This window comes from Gambusia affinis, linkage group LG20 (genome assembly GCF_019740435.1).
Source record: "Gambusia affinis linkage group LG20, SWU_Gaff_1.0, whole genome shotgun sequence".
NCBI classification, from domain to species: Eukaryota; Metazoa; Chordata; class Actinopteri; order Cyprinodontiformes; family Poeciliidae; genus Gambusia; species Gambusia affinis.
The window spans coordinates 1,675,938-1,691,397 of record NC_057887.1 but is presented as its reverse complement, the minus strand read 5'-3'; the positions used below and the strand labels follow the sequence as shown (position 1 = coordinate 1,691,397).

The 15,460-nt window shown below is 40.1% G+C and overlaps 1 protein-coding gene across 7 annotated transcripts in view; it reads left to right on the top strand.

Annotated features, from left to right (window-relative positions):
• Positions 1–15,460, top strand: part of exoc6 (exocyst complex component 6) — a 32,816-nt gene that overhangs the window by 8,406 nt on the left and 8,950 nt on the right. For 4 of the 7 annotated variants that reach the window (XM_044102369.1, XM_044102367.1, XM_044102370.1 and 1 more), the window contains 20 exons: positions 36–207; positions 1,531–1,578; positions 1,771–1,861; positions 2,945–2,990; positions 4,944–4,997; positions 5,292–5,442; positions 5,523–5,684; positions 5,888–5,956; positions 6,345–6,428; positions 6,681–6,727; positions 6,834–6,954; positions 8,497–8,568; positions 8,659–8,756; positions 10,101–10,206; positions 10,310–10,419; positions 10,739–10,850; positions 10,961–11,095; positions 11,225–11,404; positions 13,978–14,119; positions 15,143–15,216. In XM_044102369.1, coding sequence (XP_043958304.1) covers positions 36–207; positions 1,531–1,578; positions 1,771–1,861; positions 2,945–2,990; positions 4,944–4,997; positions 5,292–5,442; positions 5,523–5,684; positions 5,888–5,956; positions 6,345–6,428; positions 6,681–6,727; positions 6,834–6,954; positions 8,497–8,568; positions 8,659–8,756; positions 10,101–10,206; positions 10,310–10,419; positions 10,739–10,850; positions 10,961–11,095; positions 11,225–11,404; positions 13,978–14,119; positions 15,143–15,216 — 2,074 coding nt within the window. Of the gene's footprint in view, positions 1–35; positions 208–1,530; positions 1,579–1,770; positions 1,862–2,944; positions 2,991–4,943; positions 4,998–5,291; positions 5,443–5,522; positions 5,685–5,887; positions 5,957–6,344; positions 6,429–6,680; positions 6,728–6,833; positions 6,955–8,496; positions 8,569–8,658; positions 8,757–10,100; positions 10,207–10,309; positions 10,420–10,738; positions 10,851–10,960; positions 11,096–11,224; positions 11,405–11,926; positions 11,957–13,977; positions 14,120–15,142; positions 15,217–15,460 lie in introns of all 7 variants that reach the window. The other 3 variants (XM_044102366.1, XM_044102365.1, XM_044102368.1) reach the window with 1 other exon arrangement.

Genomic DNA, 15,460 nt, shown 5'->3' with positions numbered 1-15,460 from the left:
CCATCCTCCTCATGTTCCCCTTTTGTCTTGTTTAGGTCCATTTATGATGACCAGCCCAATGCTCACAAACGGTTTATGGAGAAACTGGACGCCAGGATAAGGAACCATGACCGTGAGATTGAAAAGATGTGTAATTTCCACCATCAAGGCTTTGTGGATGCCATAACTGAACTTCTTAAAGTGCGTGCTGATGCAGAGAAACTGATGGTAAGACTTAGTAGGACACATAAGACTTCAAAACAAATCATGACTAAATCTCTAAATTCTGCATTCCTATATGTAAATACATGTTGTAATAACATATATATGTAGGATTTCACTAGAAAAATTAATTCTACTCTTGTTCGACCTGGAAAAAGAGGAAGTATATAAACGTGCACCAATTAATCGACCCTGACTTCCTTATAAGGGCAATATTAGGTAAAATCAACTTTTTTGAGTTTTACATCATGTTATAATGTTATTCCTTCATCAGAAACATACGTGGAGTGGTGCTTTGATTATTTCATGCATGTTTAAGAAATCTTTGAATTGCCTGTGGCAACCATTCAGGTTGTAAAATACGTAGAACCAAGTGCCACCTTCCAGATGCAGCTCCTTCTCGGAGCTGAAGTCTCCATCTGATATTACAGAGCACCTGTCTCCTGGTAGTCTAGGTGACAGAGCACCGACTGAAGGTAACATAGTTAGTGAATGTGCTATAAAATGGTACATTGTATCTGGAAAATACAAGATACTACCCTTTTAAAAAAACTGCATACATTGACCAAAAGTACCTTTTTCAACAAAAACTTGCTGCGGAGACGGAAATAATAATTTACATTCTGTTTTCTTAGTGTTTGTTGTGAACCCAGAGTATAAAGTGTTGCTTCCTTTCTCAGTATTTGTTTGTTTACCTCAAGTCGTAATGTCGCAGTTTTCACTATAATTATTATTATTATTATTTTTATTTTTTTATTCTTTTTTCAAAAGTTTACAATCTACGTTTTGTAGCCACAGGAAAGAAATTGTGCTGTTAGTATATTTTCATGATTGGATTCTTCATTGCTTAAAAAAAAAAAACTGTCCTCACAAAGCTCACTGGTCAATTAGGTCATGGCTCTCAGTTGTGTGACAAGAGCCGAGAGTTCAAAAATCCAGATCCAGAATTGAGAAGTTTGTCACTGAATCTGTGAGAAAGAGCCTGTCACAAGTCATTAAAGCCCATGAAAGGCCCAGTGCACCGGCCATGGGTTCAGGTCCCCGCTGCCTGGTTAATCTGAATTTAGCCGGCTTTGTCCTTGCTCTTCATGGACAATGTGTTGATAACGAGCCTAAGCAGCTGCTGGGAGGGAGCTGCAGAGGGCATGAAGCAGAGCAGCAAATGCACTCTAAATTATTCAAAGTTCTGTAACACAAAATTTACTCTTCAGTCAGTTCAGAAATGGATTTATTAGGTTTTTTTTTAGAATTTGAATCTTAATCCTTAATAGAGATGGATAAGAGGAGATATTTCAGAGCTTTGATGTTGATGTCTGTTTGTTTTCAAAGGGTCAAGTGACGGACACTAACAGGAGACTACAGGATGCAGGGAGAGATGTAAGTTCATGTATAAGTGTAGTCCTGCATGTGTGGAGGACAAACTGTGCCTTTTGTTTTCCTGCCATGACAGATACTTGCTCATTATCTGCAAGAACAGTTCTGCGGTGGACATGACCGTTCTTTAACCTGGTAGTTGACAGGGTGACCTCTTTTTCATTGTCATCCCCAATTGTGTGGTCCCACCCCCAGGTAACAGCTCAGACAGAGGAAGTGATTCGCTGTCGGATCCAGCAGAGGAACATGGCCACCACAGTGGAGAAGCTTCAGCTCTGTATACCAGGTGACACAGGTTACTGTTACCTGGGAGACCTCATCCCAGGCTGCTAGTCCTGTTCTGTTCTTCTGGTAGAAGGAGTTCAGTTCCTTGCTTGATGCTTGCTTTGTTGTTCGTGTGACTGTATGTGTTACAGTCACATGTGACTCTATGTAGTGTTGCTACAATATAGACAGAATGGAAGTTTGAGTTTTTATAGATTTTTGGACTCAAATAAAAATGATAAATTTTGTTTTTATGTATGTTATAAAAGTGGACATCATTAACAACTATGTAAAAAAAAAAAAAACACTAATATAAAACTTTGATCTGATGTCAATATGCAATATTAATGTTGCTGTTGTGGATGATTACTGATATTTACCAACATTATTTATACATTTTATATTTCACTACCCTCTTGACACCTTGAAAAAAGCAACCACACTGCTTCTCTGCTTCAGTCAAACTTCCCACAATCCTTTCTGCATCACTGTCACTGCTCAATATATATAGCATCCACAGTATGCTATATATATGGATGGATCACTTTTATATGAAAGTCCTTTTTGACTACTTTAGTTGTCTCCATGTCTGTGTGGTAAAATATCTCAAATGTAAACCAGTTGAGTTGTCATTAGCTGCACACTGTCTCTTTAAACTAAGAGAATCTCCTGACAATAACACTGTTCTTCAGTTCTTAAAAATTACAAAATTCATCCTCACCCTTGTTGTCCAGGCAGAAACCACATATTTCGGATGTTCTCGTTACAAAGAAAATAATTTCTCAATAGACTAACTCAAACATGTAACAAGATGTAAATACCAAAGCTGGAAATGGCACGCTGCACTACAAAGGTGACACAAATTATCAGGTACAATGCCTGCATGACTTTATTATTGTAGTGGTTGGTGCTTGAGGGTGTCACATACATGATAGATACATTTTTATCATTAGAAGATGTTTGACCAGTTTAGATTCAATAACAAGTCCCTAACAATGTTTGCATTTCTTTTTCCTCTGAGAAATGAGAAGGGTTTCTGGGTGGGGGTCGATGGCTCATAAAGACAACAAACTCATCCTGTTTTTTATGTTCTGTTCCATTCTAGTGCTTGAAATGTACAGCAAACTGAAGGAGCAACTGGATTCAAAAAGGTAATGATCTCTCAGAACATTTCCTTACAAGCTAGATTGTAACAATGTAGATATGCTAAAGCCAACCGAGCTTGAACCGAAATTAGGTCAAGCTAGGTCTCAGCTAATGGGAAACAACAGGTTATTTGTACAATTTGTATTTGCAACAAAGAATCTTTAATCTTTTGCAGCTTTCAAGCATGAAACACAGAGGTGTTGCACAGGCTGTTTTTTTTTTTTGTAGATTCAGAGGTGATGGTAATATGCATGCTGCCCAGGTGAGAGGGGCTTCTGTAGTGGTGTGATGGGTTTCTGGGTGGGGGCCGATGGCTGTTGGGGGTAGTCCTCTCCCTTGATCTCTGTGTGGTAGTCTGGCCAGGTGGAAGGGCTCGTCTCCCTCCCCTGCTGGTCCTGTCTGATGTAGATTCTATCACCAGCCCAGGGTCTACCTGGTGTGAGCTGGTTATGAGGATGTGGATTGATCCACATCCTCCGTCCTACTCTGTGGACGTGTCTTTCTGCCTGTACTTGTTGTTTGAAGTTTAAAAAGCCATGACAACATCTTCTAAGTAATCTTAGTGTATGTAGAGTCAACCCATTAACAAAAGTAAATGAATCATTCTCTCAGACAATTTATTTAAAGTCTCCAGATCATGCTTCCTTTTTACCTCAGGAACTTCCACTGTGGCTGTTGCTGAGTAAGATAAGGACAGGGTGTTTGTTTGGGACAGGAAAACAATGACCCGTCTACTGTGAACCAAAAGAAGAAGCTATTCACTGGAAGGACAATTGACCCTCACTGTGCCCTTGTTCACAACAAAGCCACTCCTGCCTGTTTGCTAGGGTATAGCATTGACAGACCCACCAGCACCCAGAACCAGGCTCAGCCAATCACACTGCAATAGGAACCTTTCTGGATTTGCCAGTGTAACATGTCTGTTATGTCTGTTATATGTGCTATATGCTTTAATGCATATTACATTGTTATGTAAGCGTTGGCGCTCTGGTCGAATTTCTTTCAGTGTCCAATGGTTCGTAGCGTTTGTGTCCTCTCACTGCGGGTTCTGACAAACCTTTTATATAAGAATGTCTTTCTATTCATTTGTCCACAACACATTTTACACTCACTGACCAACCAATTAGATCCCTTCACAGCCTGCCGATCAGCCTAATGATGAGAGCTAGCTCACTGACCCAATGCTGAACTCATATAATTAATACACATACCAGACTCAGGTCGATAATAATAATAATAATAATAATAATAATAATAATAATAATAATAATAATAATAATAATAATAATAATAATAATAATAATAATAATAATAATAATAATAATAATAATAATAATAATAATAATAACTAGAAAAATTCCCAAAGACAGTTGGCTGTTGGCCTTTGGCTGCTGCTGGGACCAGAGCCAAAGGTTCTGTGGCTGTGTTTAGTTGATCCCAATGTGCATCAGGGTGAAGAACTTTTTATGAAGGTCCTTCTGTCTGTTATACCATCTTACTTGGGTCAAAGGTCATCTGTATATGTGTTAACCTGATCAGCTGTTCTAGTCTTTTCAGTCCTGTCTAGATTTTTGACAGGTTCCGTTTCAATTAGTCATCTCTGGATTTAAGTCACTGGTGTTCCAATCACACCTCCCATTCCACCTTTACAAGTAGTGTTGTGTTCACTGTAGTGGATGGCATTTAATTAAATCCATGCTCTTCCTTGTCGTGTTGTGGATTATTTGCCTGAATTTCTTTAATGTTTTTGATATTAAGTAATACCTGGTGAAACAGTGTTTCAATTGTTTTACCGTTTCGGACTATTTCTGAGAATCACTCAGATCAGATATTTCAATAGTGAGATTTATTAAGTTCAGCAAATCTGTCTTTAATATTGCAGGGCTGTCGATTGCAGATCATAATAAATGCAAACTCTCACACTTAAACCGTCTTAACTGAAGCTCTGCTCCCCCCAGATATTATGCTGCTCTGAAAACCATGGAGCAGCTGGAGAAGGTGTATATTCCAAGGTAGGATCACACATTCAAAGTTTGTGACTGGAAATTCTACAAGAAATGTTTGAGTAGCTCCTAACTGACTTTGCAAGAAGGTATTCTGGTTGTGATTTATTAAATCAAAATCATAATGCACAAGATATTAAAACGCTCCAAAGACAAAACATTTAACTGACAGAGCTCAGGCATATCAAAGGAAAGTTGCCAATTAATGACTAGTGGCAGGTGGCTGATGTAACCAAAGGTCAACATGTTTGATTAAAGTGTAACTTCACAATGGAAGGACTGAGTATCTGTGACCCCCCACAGGGTTAGTCAGTACAGGTTCTGCCAGATCATGGCAGAAAATCTGCCCAGACTGAGGGAGGAAATCAAAGAGATCTCAATGTCAGACCTCAAGGACTTCCTGGAAAGCATCCGGAAGCATTCCGACAAGGTTGGAGAGACGGCGATGAGACAGGTGGGACTGTTTCTTCCAAACCTTTAACTGGCAGACGGACAGAGCTGCATGTTTGATTTGTGTGTGGTGCTTCTGCCCAGGCGCAGCAGCACAGGACCTTCAACAGTGCTGTGGCAAAGCAGGTCCACACAGGACACTACAGCAAGCCTGTGTATTCTCTGAGCGGACGCATACACACACACATCTCCAACGGCCTGCTGACCCATGACAACCCTGGAGACGAGGAGGAAGCAGATGAAGAGGTGAGACTAGGATGAAAAAAAGTCTTTTACTTTAAATGATCACAGCTCTCTGTGTCCACATGTCCCAATGTCTATCACAAATACCCATCTGTTTTTATTGAAGCGATTACTAAACTGACTGGCAACAAACTGTTGGGAGTTTCACTTCCTGTCTTGCGTGAAGGTTGTGTAATTACTGATGTTTTCTCTCGTGTGTCTTCCAGGTTCTTACAGCTCAGGACCTGGTGGATTTCTCCCCTGTCTACAGATGTCTACATATATACACTGTGTTGGTAGGTGATTCTGCTGCTAATTCACTCGACGAGGAGATGTGACACATGATGGGATAAACAGAGTGACATTGGAAAAGACTGAATGAAGAAAACGACAAGACCTTGTCCATTCTTCCATATAGTCATTAGAACATTAGGGCATCCAGCTGTACGGATGTAGCTTTGTTCGCTGATTTATTCAATAAGTTTAAAAGTCAACAACACTCACACTTCTCAACACTTTTCACATGACTACCAGTCATGTGAAAAGTTTATGGGTTTTGATCCGAGAAAGCAGATTTCCTTTTCATGCAAATCTTTTTTTGTAGAAAGCTCATTAAATTACTCTAAATGCTGCATCCCAAAGTCCATCTGTTTTAGTCTGTTTCTATAAATATTGTGTCTTCAGGGTGACAGAGAAACATTTGAGAACTACTACAGGAAGCAGAGGAAGAAACAGGCCCGCCTAGTGTTGCAGCCACAGGCTAACATGGTGAGCACCTCGTGTCTTTCACTGCATGTCCAAATGTAAATTATTGTTGCGCAAATAAAGATGTTATTCTCCAGTTCTTTGTCAATAAGCAGTGGTCTGCATTTATTAGTTGCGAGACACAAAATACAAGAATCAAAAGTAAACATTCTGAGACCTGCCTTCTTGTTAAACCATGCATCCTGTGTTAAAGCAACACAGTATGTCACAAAAATGTCTGAGAACTGAGATGATGTGCTTTCTCTCTGTTTGTAGCATGAGACTGTAGAAGGCTACAGACGATACTTTAATCAGATTGTGGGGTAAGATGTTCCTTTCAGTTTGTTTGTCTCCTGGGTGCATTAAAAGTTGCTAGACTGAAGATGTGTGTGTGTGCGTGTGTGTGTGTGTGTGTTTGTTTGTCATCAGGTTCTTTGTAGTGGAGGACCACATCCTTCACGCCACCAGGGGGCTGGTCACCAGAGCGTTCACCGATGAACTGTGGAACATGGCTCTGTCCAAGATCATCGCTGTGCTCCGCACACACTCTGTAGGTCGACACTCACACTAACATGTGCACACTCACTATCAGCAGCACTGGCTGCGTTTTCATTGACCTTAAAATGGCACAAGTTGGAATTACGAAAATAAATTTGCTTAATGGAAACATAGCAAAAAATCAAAAGTTTTCATGCTCTGATGAGGTGGGTTTTCAACTGTATCAAAATGAGTGTGTTTTCCAAAAACTGCAGTGGAAACAGTTTTTGCGCATCACACGGCTCATGATCAACAGCAGGAGGCTACCACTGGCAGAAGGATGAGGAAGATGACAGGAGGATGATAGCATGGCGTGATTTTTATTGACTTTTAATGACAAACAGACTTACTCATGTGTTATTTTTAAAGCTATTGTGTTTCTTATTTCACAGAAACAACGCAAATGCCACGTTGTGTTTTTTTCAAAGTTAGCGGAATATTGACAAACGTAATCACAGATACATTCTGTGAAAGAAAAGGAGACAGTTGAGTTCAAAGAATTAATGGAGATCTATGTTTCTGGGGAGAACTTACCTTTACTGATACTCATACTTAATGGGACAGAGGAGGTGAGTGCACTCACAGGCACACTGATGATGTCATTCTCAACACAAAAGGTCAAAACCCACACAGGCATGTAGCCTAAGAAGAGGTCACTGGGGCTTAATGAGAGACAGATTGCAACAATAACAGCAGATTTAGAGGGTATATTCCTGACTGCTGGACTCCACTCAGTTGTAAATGACTGAGGGGATTATGCTAACAGGTCAGAGAATGGGCTACACAGCATGAGGGGGAGGGGTCACTGACAGAAGCTGAGTCACAAGAAGCTTCACTTCACAGCGAGGATTGCAGCATGTTTCATTAATATTCACTTACAGGCATTTTGCCTTGTAATGAGCAGCAAAGTGTTTGTAGGGGTAATTGCTGATTATTTTTTACTTCTTTAAAGTTACTTTAATGAACAAAACTGGCATTCTAATCTTAAATATCACCAGACCTTCAATGGTTAATGCATACCATAGTGAACAGAAAACCGCTTCAAAGCACTGAGATCCATCTCAGACACTCCTATGATTCCACCATGTCTCTTGCTGTTCCACTGGTGGACGTCTGTCTGTCCCTGATGGACTCTGGTCCTGATGTTCATCTACACACTTCAGACAGGATCCTGGTGTTAGCTTTAAGACATTGTGTTGCTTTCAGCTCATAAATCAGTTTGTGCTTCTGAAAAATGGAAGGGCTTGTTGATGGTAGTTCAGTCACATCCCCTGGCCCCTCAATGGTTACCCTTTTCATAAAATACATTCAAGTCAAGGCTGAAGCGTCTGAGGCGATTCATGAGACGACTTTAGAGGGTTAGAATCTGTCTCCTTTTTTTAGCGTAAAGTCACCATTCTAATGGTTTCCCTGTAGGAACATAACCCTTGGAAACTGGAAATAGGAATATTTCAATAAGATCTGTTTATGTTTTTAAAAAGCAGAACATCTTAATTTTCTCATCTAGTTTAGTTGTCTTGGTGTAAATCTGATAGTTGACCACTTTCTCCTCCAGTCCTACTGTGATGACCCAGACCTGGTTTTGGAGCTGAAGAATCTCATAGTCATCTGCGCTGACACACTGCAGGTCTGTTCAGAGTTTTGCTTTAATTAAGCAGCTTGCATGAAAAGCTTGACTGAGACACGTGGCTTTGTGTGCCTCTATGTGTTCACTCAGGGTTACGGTTTCCCAGTGAACCGACTCTTTGACCTGCTATTCGAGGTCCGAGACCAATACAATGAAACACTGCTGAAAAAATGGGCTGTGGTTTTCAGGTGAGATTTCCTCTAAAACTGTCTTTCTACAGGGAGGATGCCTCCTTCAGATAGGACATTTTTATCTTATTGAAACAAGAAAGCCACAATAATTAATTGACCAAAGTCCAACACTTCTTATTCATTCTTTTTTTTATAGTTTTTTTATTTTTTCAGCCATAAAATATATTTTACTTCTGTTGTGGACTATATAGTTCATCCCACAAACCAATTTGTGCCAACCATAACGTACGCCATCTTTCTGTTCTTTGCTTTTTACACATTAATGTGATAAATTGAATCTAGTCATAGTCACATGTTAAGGCCAGTCTCTCATGTTGTAGAAGGATTTTGCTCTGTTCTTGTTTCCAACGTTGCTTTAGTTCAGTTGATTTTTGAAACATGTTAACACCCGGTGCATGTGTTAACACCGCAGAGCGTTTTAGTCATGTTGTGATCCGGACTGTCTGGGCCCGTGATTCTCAAACTGTGCCACCGTTGCCACTGTTTGGGCTGCCCTTAGCCGTACTTAGAATAAATGTTGGTTTGAGGTTCATGCTGGATAAAACATGAAGGTGATTAACTGCTAACATGAGCTAACCGGAAAAGCCATAAGTTGTTGAAATATATTGAGCTTTTCTTTAAAGAGGAACTCATCACAGAACACAAGAAACTAAGAAAATGTAGGCCCTCTGTCATACTGTTGTGTTAAAACATCTCTTATTTTGGTTGTTCATGGGAGTCTTAGTGGGAATAAAATGTTTGTTCATTTAGGTTTTTTTCACACAGCTTTTCCAATTCGGCTTGAGGTGTTAAGACTCTTTGGAATCTGTTGTGTTTTTCTAAACAGCAATGTAAAAGTAAGGAATAGTGTGGAATTATGTTCTCCAAATATGGAAGAATAAATCAGTATGAAGACGATTTGTTCTCTTGCTTTACTCTGTTTGATTGTCCAAATCCATCCATCCATCATCCATCCATCCATCCATCCATCCATCCATCATCCATCCATCCATCATCCATCCATCCATCCATCCATCCATCCATCCATCCATCCATCCACTGAGGTATATTTGTAGTAAATCTTGTATTTATACTTGAAAGCTGACTAAAGAGCACTGAGAAGTCTAGATGTTAGTGTGTGTTTTTTGACATTAAAACATGCATGAATCCTGTTTAAATAACTGACCACAGTAGAACCCAGAATAAACCAAATCGTTTTTAACATGCTGATATGTTGATGCGTGGAAAGAGCATGGCCCTTTTTTCTCCCAAGAGTGAGATTTTTATAGCCAAGGCTTCTTCCTGCTACTGCACTGAAATCTAAAGTATAACCAAGCATTAAATGTTGTTATTTTTGCACAGAGAGATCTTTGAGTCAGACAACTACAGCCCTATCCCAGTGGAAACAGAGGAGGAGTATAAACTGGTGACCAGTCGCTTTCCCTTTCATGATCCTGAGATTGAAAAGGTGACAAGAACCAAAACTGCATAATGCTCTCATAAGCATTACTTTCACGTGACCAACATGCCATTAAAGTTTTGCTGGTCTTTGTTTCTACCTGTGTGAGCAGCAGGACTTCCCTAAGAAGCTGCCGATGTCCCAGTCTGTCCCTCAGATCTACACACAGGTCAAAGAGTTCATTTATGCCAGCCTCAAGTTCTCAGAGTCCCTGCACCGCAGGTATGACACTGTCTTACATTTCAGATGCTTGCATTAAGAACAAAGTTCATTACCTTTGAAATGATGACATTTAATAGAAACTGAACACAATTTGCAACAAGCCTCATCAGTTTTCTCACTTGTATTTAAAGGCTCCCGTAGTTTTACACTAACAGGTCAGAAAAGCATTGAAACCACATTAGAAGTGATTCTTTTATCCATGAGCCGTATTCTCCTGGAGGTTTCTTCACACCTCATATCCCCCATTCTCTTACTCTGGGAGTTTTGTAAAAACTGAAAAGCTGAACCTGCAGGAGCTAAATATTGTTTGTGTCCTCAGTTCAACAGAGATCGACGACAGGCTGCGAAAGTCAACCAACCTGCTGCTGACCAGAACTCTGAGCAGCTGCTTGCAAAACCTCATCAAGAAACCACACATAGGATTGACTGAGGTGGGTCTGGATCTCTCTCACACACACCCCCACACACACACACACACGCCATCTCAGCTATTTCAATGTGACATAGCATTTAATCATCAGCTGTCACCTTCCCTCTACAGCTGGTGCAGATCATTATAAACACCACTCACCTGGAACAGGCCTGTAAATACCTGGAGGAGTTCATAACCAACATCACCAACGTTTCACCCGAAACAGTTCACACCACAAGACTCTATGGCTTATCCACATTTAAGGTAACAGAGTAAAAACCAGATGGAAGCAGAACAATTAGGTCTGTTTGTGCTTCCTGTTTGAGATGTTTATGCCTTTATTTTAAGGTCGTGCAGAAAGATAAAGATGTTAAGTGTGAAATCTGTTGTCAGGACGCTCGCCATGCTGCAGAGGGAGAGATTTACACCAAGCTAAACCAGAAGATTGATGAGTTCATTCAGCTGGCAGACTATGAGTGGAGCATGGCAGAGTCTGATGGCCGCGCCTCAGGATACCTCATGGACCTGATCAACTTCCTTCGCTCTACTTTTCAGGTCTTCACACATCTTCCGGTAAGTTGAATGAAGCCTCTAACAGACCCATTGAAAGTACAGCCATGTAAACTACGACTAAAGTCACTGTGTTGTTGGTCTTAAGAGACTTTATTGAGGCGGTTTTTCTTGTAAGTGTGGAGGCGAGGAATGTTTCTGTTCATTTCTGTCCAGCTCCCTCTAGTCTTCTGTAATTACATCAGAGGCTGATCCTGTGCTGGTGTCCCAGTCTGAGTGGGCCACTGGTTGGTGGGCTCTTCAGCACCATCTGTTGTGTTTTCTTTCAGTTTGAGTGTTTTGGGGGTTTTTTTCTTGTTTTTTTTCCAGAATGCATCCTGCCTCCCCATTGACACCTTCTCCAATGAAATGTTACTTATGCCAGTTTGTTTTATTCCTTGATTTTTATTTTCACTCTTCAAGCATCCAAGATAACTGGTTGAATTTGCTTCCTCCTTTCCATTTATTGTTGCTGCATTTTTTTCCTGTCCTTTCCCTCCTCCCCCCTTTCTTCTATTTTTGGTTGGTTTTGGGTTTTCTGCTCAGAATAACAACAATGACCATGCATCAATGTCGGTGAGTATATTTACTCGGATTTTATTCCACTCTGCTGCCATTTTGCAGCCTGCTGGGAACATGAATGCATGCTTGTTTGACTGCGGAAGCTGCTCTACGGTTTCACTGGTAAACCTTTTCTCCTTACTGATGACATTCATGGAAACCAGTAACATTTAGATTCTCTCCAAGAACTCCTCTGATAATGTATGATGTTGAATAAGAGAGGATCAGAGGATATGCAGTAAAGCTGATACAAAAGCCCCTGAGAGAGTTCTTAAAACTTTGTGATTGTTTTCTGTTCTATGTGCTTCCAGGGACTAAAATGAACAAATCTTTGTAGTTAAGAGATTTTGTAAATAGAGTACAGCAATACTGTGGTCACTTTACAATTGATTTTGGAACCGCATAAAACCAACTATTCCCTGTTGCAGTTTTGTTTGCTCCATTTTCCTGGTTGCATGTGTTTGTTCCTGGTTTTAATTTCTGTCTGCTGCGTTGAATGTTTCCTATCAGACTGCATGGGTCAGCACCATGATGGGCATCAGAGGGTACTGAGAGGTGGCCGAAGCTCAACGATGTTTGACAATACCTCAGTGCTTGTTTAGTGTTCGTTCTGCATTTCTTCAAGCACTGAACTGAAAGTCAGCCTTGGTCTAGAGCCGGTTGTGAATGCTACTGGACAGGAACTTCTGGGTTGCACCACAATATTTGTTGTCAGAATTTAATGAAGCAGTGTTGTGGGGATTGGCTGTTCTAATATTTAAGATAAATACCACATAAGGTTTTTATTTTAAGCATAAGGCAAAATAAATGTATTTGTGTTCTCCAACACGCCTGAAAGTGCAACGCACCAGCACAGGTGATTAAACTGTAGTACTTTTTGTGGTACTACTGTGAGAAGCATAAAAGTGACAGTAAGAACTATTTATTACTACCTTTTAAAGGCGACTCTATGGCTGCGACTGCATAACAACTAGAGCACCACAAACGCAAATACTGCTGTTGAAAAACATGGTCATTAGTGATGTTGTTCTTCAGGACACCAGTCACATACTGAGGGGAAAACAGTAAAACTAACAATCAAGATGGACCGTTTTAGGGAATTTAAAACACCATTAATTGGAATTTATTGTGATAACAATAAATCAGAATTCTTATCGTGATAAGAAATTTTTCACATTGAATGACAAACAAGACAATAAATGATAAGTGATCAAATTGTGATCACTAATATAGATGTGTGAGCACTTTGTTCAAAGTAGCACTCAAACATTAATAACAAGATGAGTCGCTGTTTTGGATGTAAAGAAAAGGAAGTTAAAATCTCTCCAATGTTTTAAAAAGTAGGCCAAAGCCAGAAAGAGGTTAAAGAAAACTAGCATTGAAATGGAACAAATTGGAATAAAAAGAACAAAAGAAAAAAAAATCCTTTTTAAAATAAGAGAACTACTGCAACTGTTTTGGGGAAATATTGCAACATTTGTGCTGAAAGTATCTAAAGTTTGTCTAGAAGTTGCTGAAGTTACTTTTCCTTCTCTCCCTCCCAGAGATGTTAGGTATGCCTGGTACAGCTGTTCTTACTTCAAGTTTACAAAAAACAAAAAACCCAGCATTGCCGAGTTCAAAGTTGCCCAAATATAGTAAACCACGTGTTAACAGAAGGAAAGAAAACTTACTCTTCACAACCCAGAAGTTTCCTCCTGCTCAGGTTCTTGGTCTTGTAGAAAACAGGATCTGCTCTGACTCGTTCAGATCCAAGTTCCTTCACTGCCTTTATATTTACTGTTGATCCAGACGGTTTGGTGGAAGAAAAGTCGACCCCACATCTGTTCATTGACCATTTTCCTCATTTGTCTTTTGTCCTTTTCTCATATCCAATCCCTTCCTCCAATTCATTCCTTCTATTAATGTTCAACACTGACCTCTTTCTGCACTTTCATTTCCCTCATTTCTTTCACCCCCCGTCATCTTCCTTTCTTTCCTGACTCACTTCATGCTTCACGTTCTTACCACCCCATCCCCAATTTCTCTCTCTGTAGGGGAAAGTGGCCCAGACAGCGTGCATGTCAGCTTGTAAGCATCTGTCCACGTCGCTCATGCAGATGCTTCTGGATACAGAACTCAAGCAGATCAGTATGGGAGCCATCCAGCAGTTCAACCTGGATGTCATGCAGTGTGAATGTGAGTATGAAGAAAGGTGAAGTTTTTCTCAGCATGTTCTCCCTGTAACAGTAGCTGCGCTTCCATTTACCCTACAATTATTTGCGCAATTGGAATTCCGCAAATAATTTAGCTTAAAACCCCCAAAACCCTCACCCCCGGAAAATACAATGGAAAAACAGCAAGCGGACGTTCTGTTGCAGGAAACACACCCATTTTGAAAAAACTCAAGTTCTTGTGCTAAGATGAAGTGGTGATCAACAGGACTACTTCCTGTGATCAACAGGACTACTTCCTGTGATCAACAGGACTACTTCCTGTAGTCTTCTGGTTAAGAAGACTACAGGAAGTAGTAGGAGGCTGATGGTTTGTTTTTGTTTTTGTGTCATTCTAACGTGTTGAATCCATAGCTCTTCTGCAAAATGGCCAACTACAATTTCCCCAAAACCTCACAAACGTAGCTGCTCCCAAGTAGGCGGGGCTTGTCGCTCCAACACCTAAATAAAACGCTAATGTCTCCTCTGATTGATAGATGCTGAGCACCATGACTGATTTATGAATGTATCTCATGTGACTCTTTACGTCAGTCGCTGCCATGGTTGCTAATGACTTATCGCATGATCAGACTTATTCATGTGTGATTTTAATTTCATTTCTTATTTGATGTAAAAAGTGCATTTGTAAAAATGTGTTTTTTCAACATTGTTTTTCACAGCTAAGGTTTTAAAATATTTGTAGTTTTAACATACAGTTCTATGTTTATGTGTTGATATGAATTGAAATCTGAGTGTATAGCATAGTTGTCTAACTCTGTATTTTGATCAAATGTTACATAGCAATATGATAATGTATTATAGTTATGTTTTTGTATCATACTGATGAGATTTTTTAGAAAAAAATTATTTCTTTGCATTACACCGTCTGTTGACACTGGCTAAAATCATTTTAATTATTTAACCCATTTCTCTGAAAAAAACAAGAGTCAAAAGTCCCCAGAAGTTAACATGAAGATTGTTAATATCAGGCTGTTTGTGTTTCTTCCAGTGTTTGCCAGTTCAGAGCCAGTGCCCGGCTTTCAAGGTGACACACTCCAGCTGGCCTTCATCGACTTACGACAGGTGAACGTTCAGACTGCCTGGCCTTTTAACCACAAGCGTAGCCCGGCCGGTACCACTGGGCACCGGCTAGAGACCCGGTTCAGAGTAGAAAGCCCCTCTGTCTCACTGGTAAAAGTCTGGTTAGCTTCTAGACTCACAGGCTAATCCTAAATTCTGTCAGAAATGAACATGCATCAGTTTTACAGCATTAATTCATGAAGAGTGATTGAGACGAAGTGAGGGACTTAAAACAAGCTGCATATGT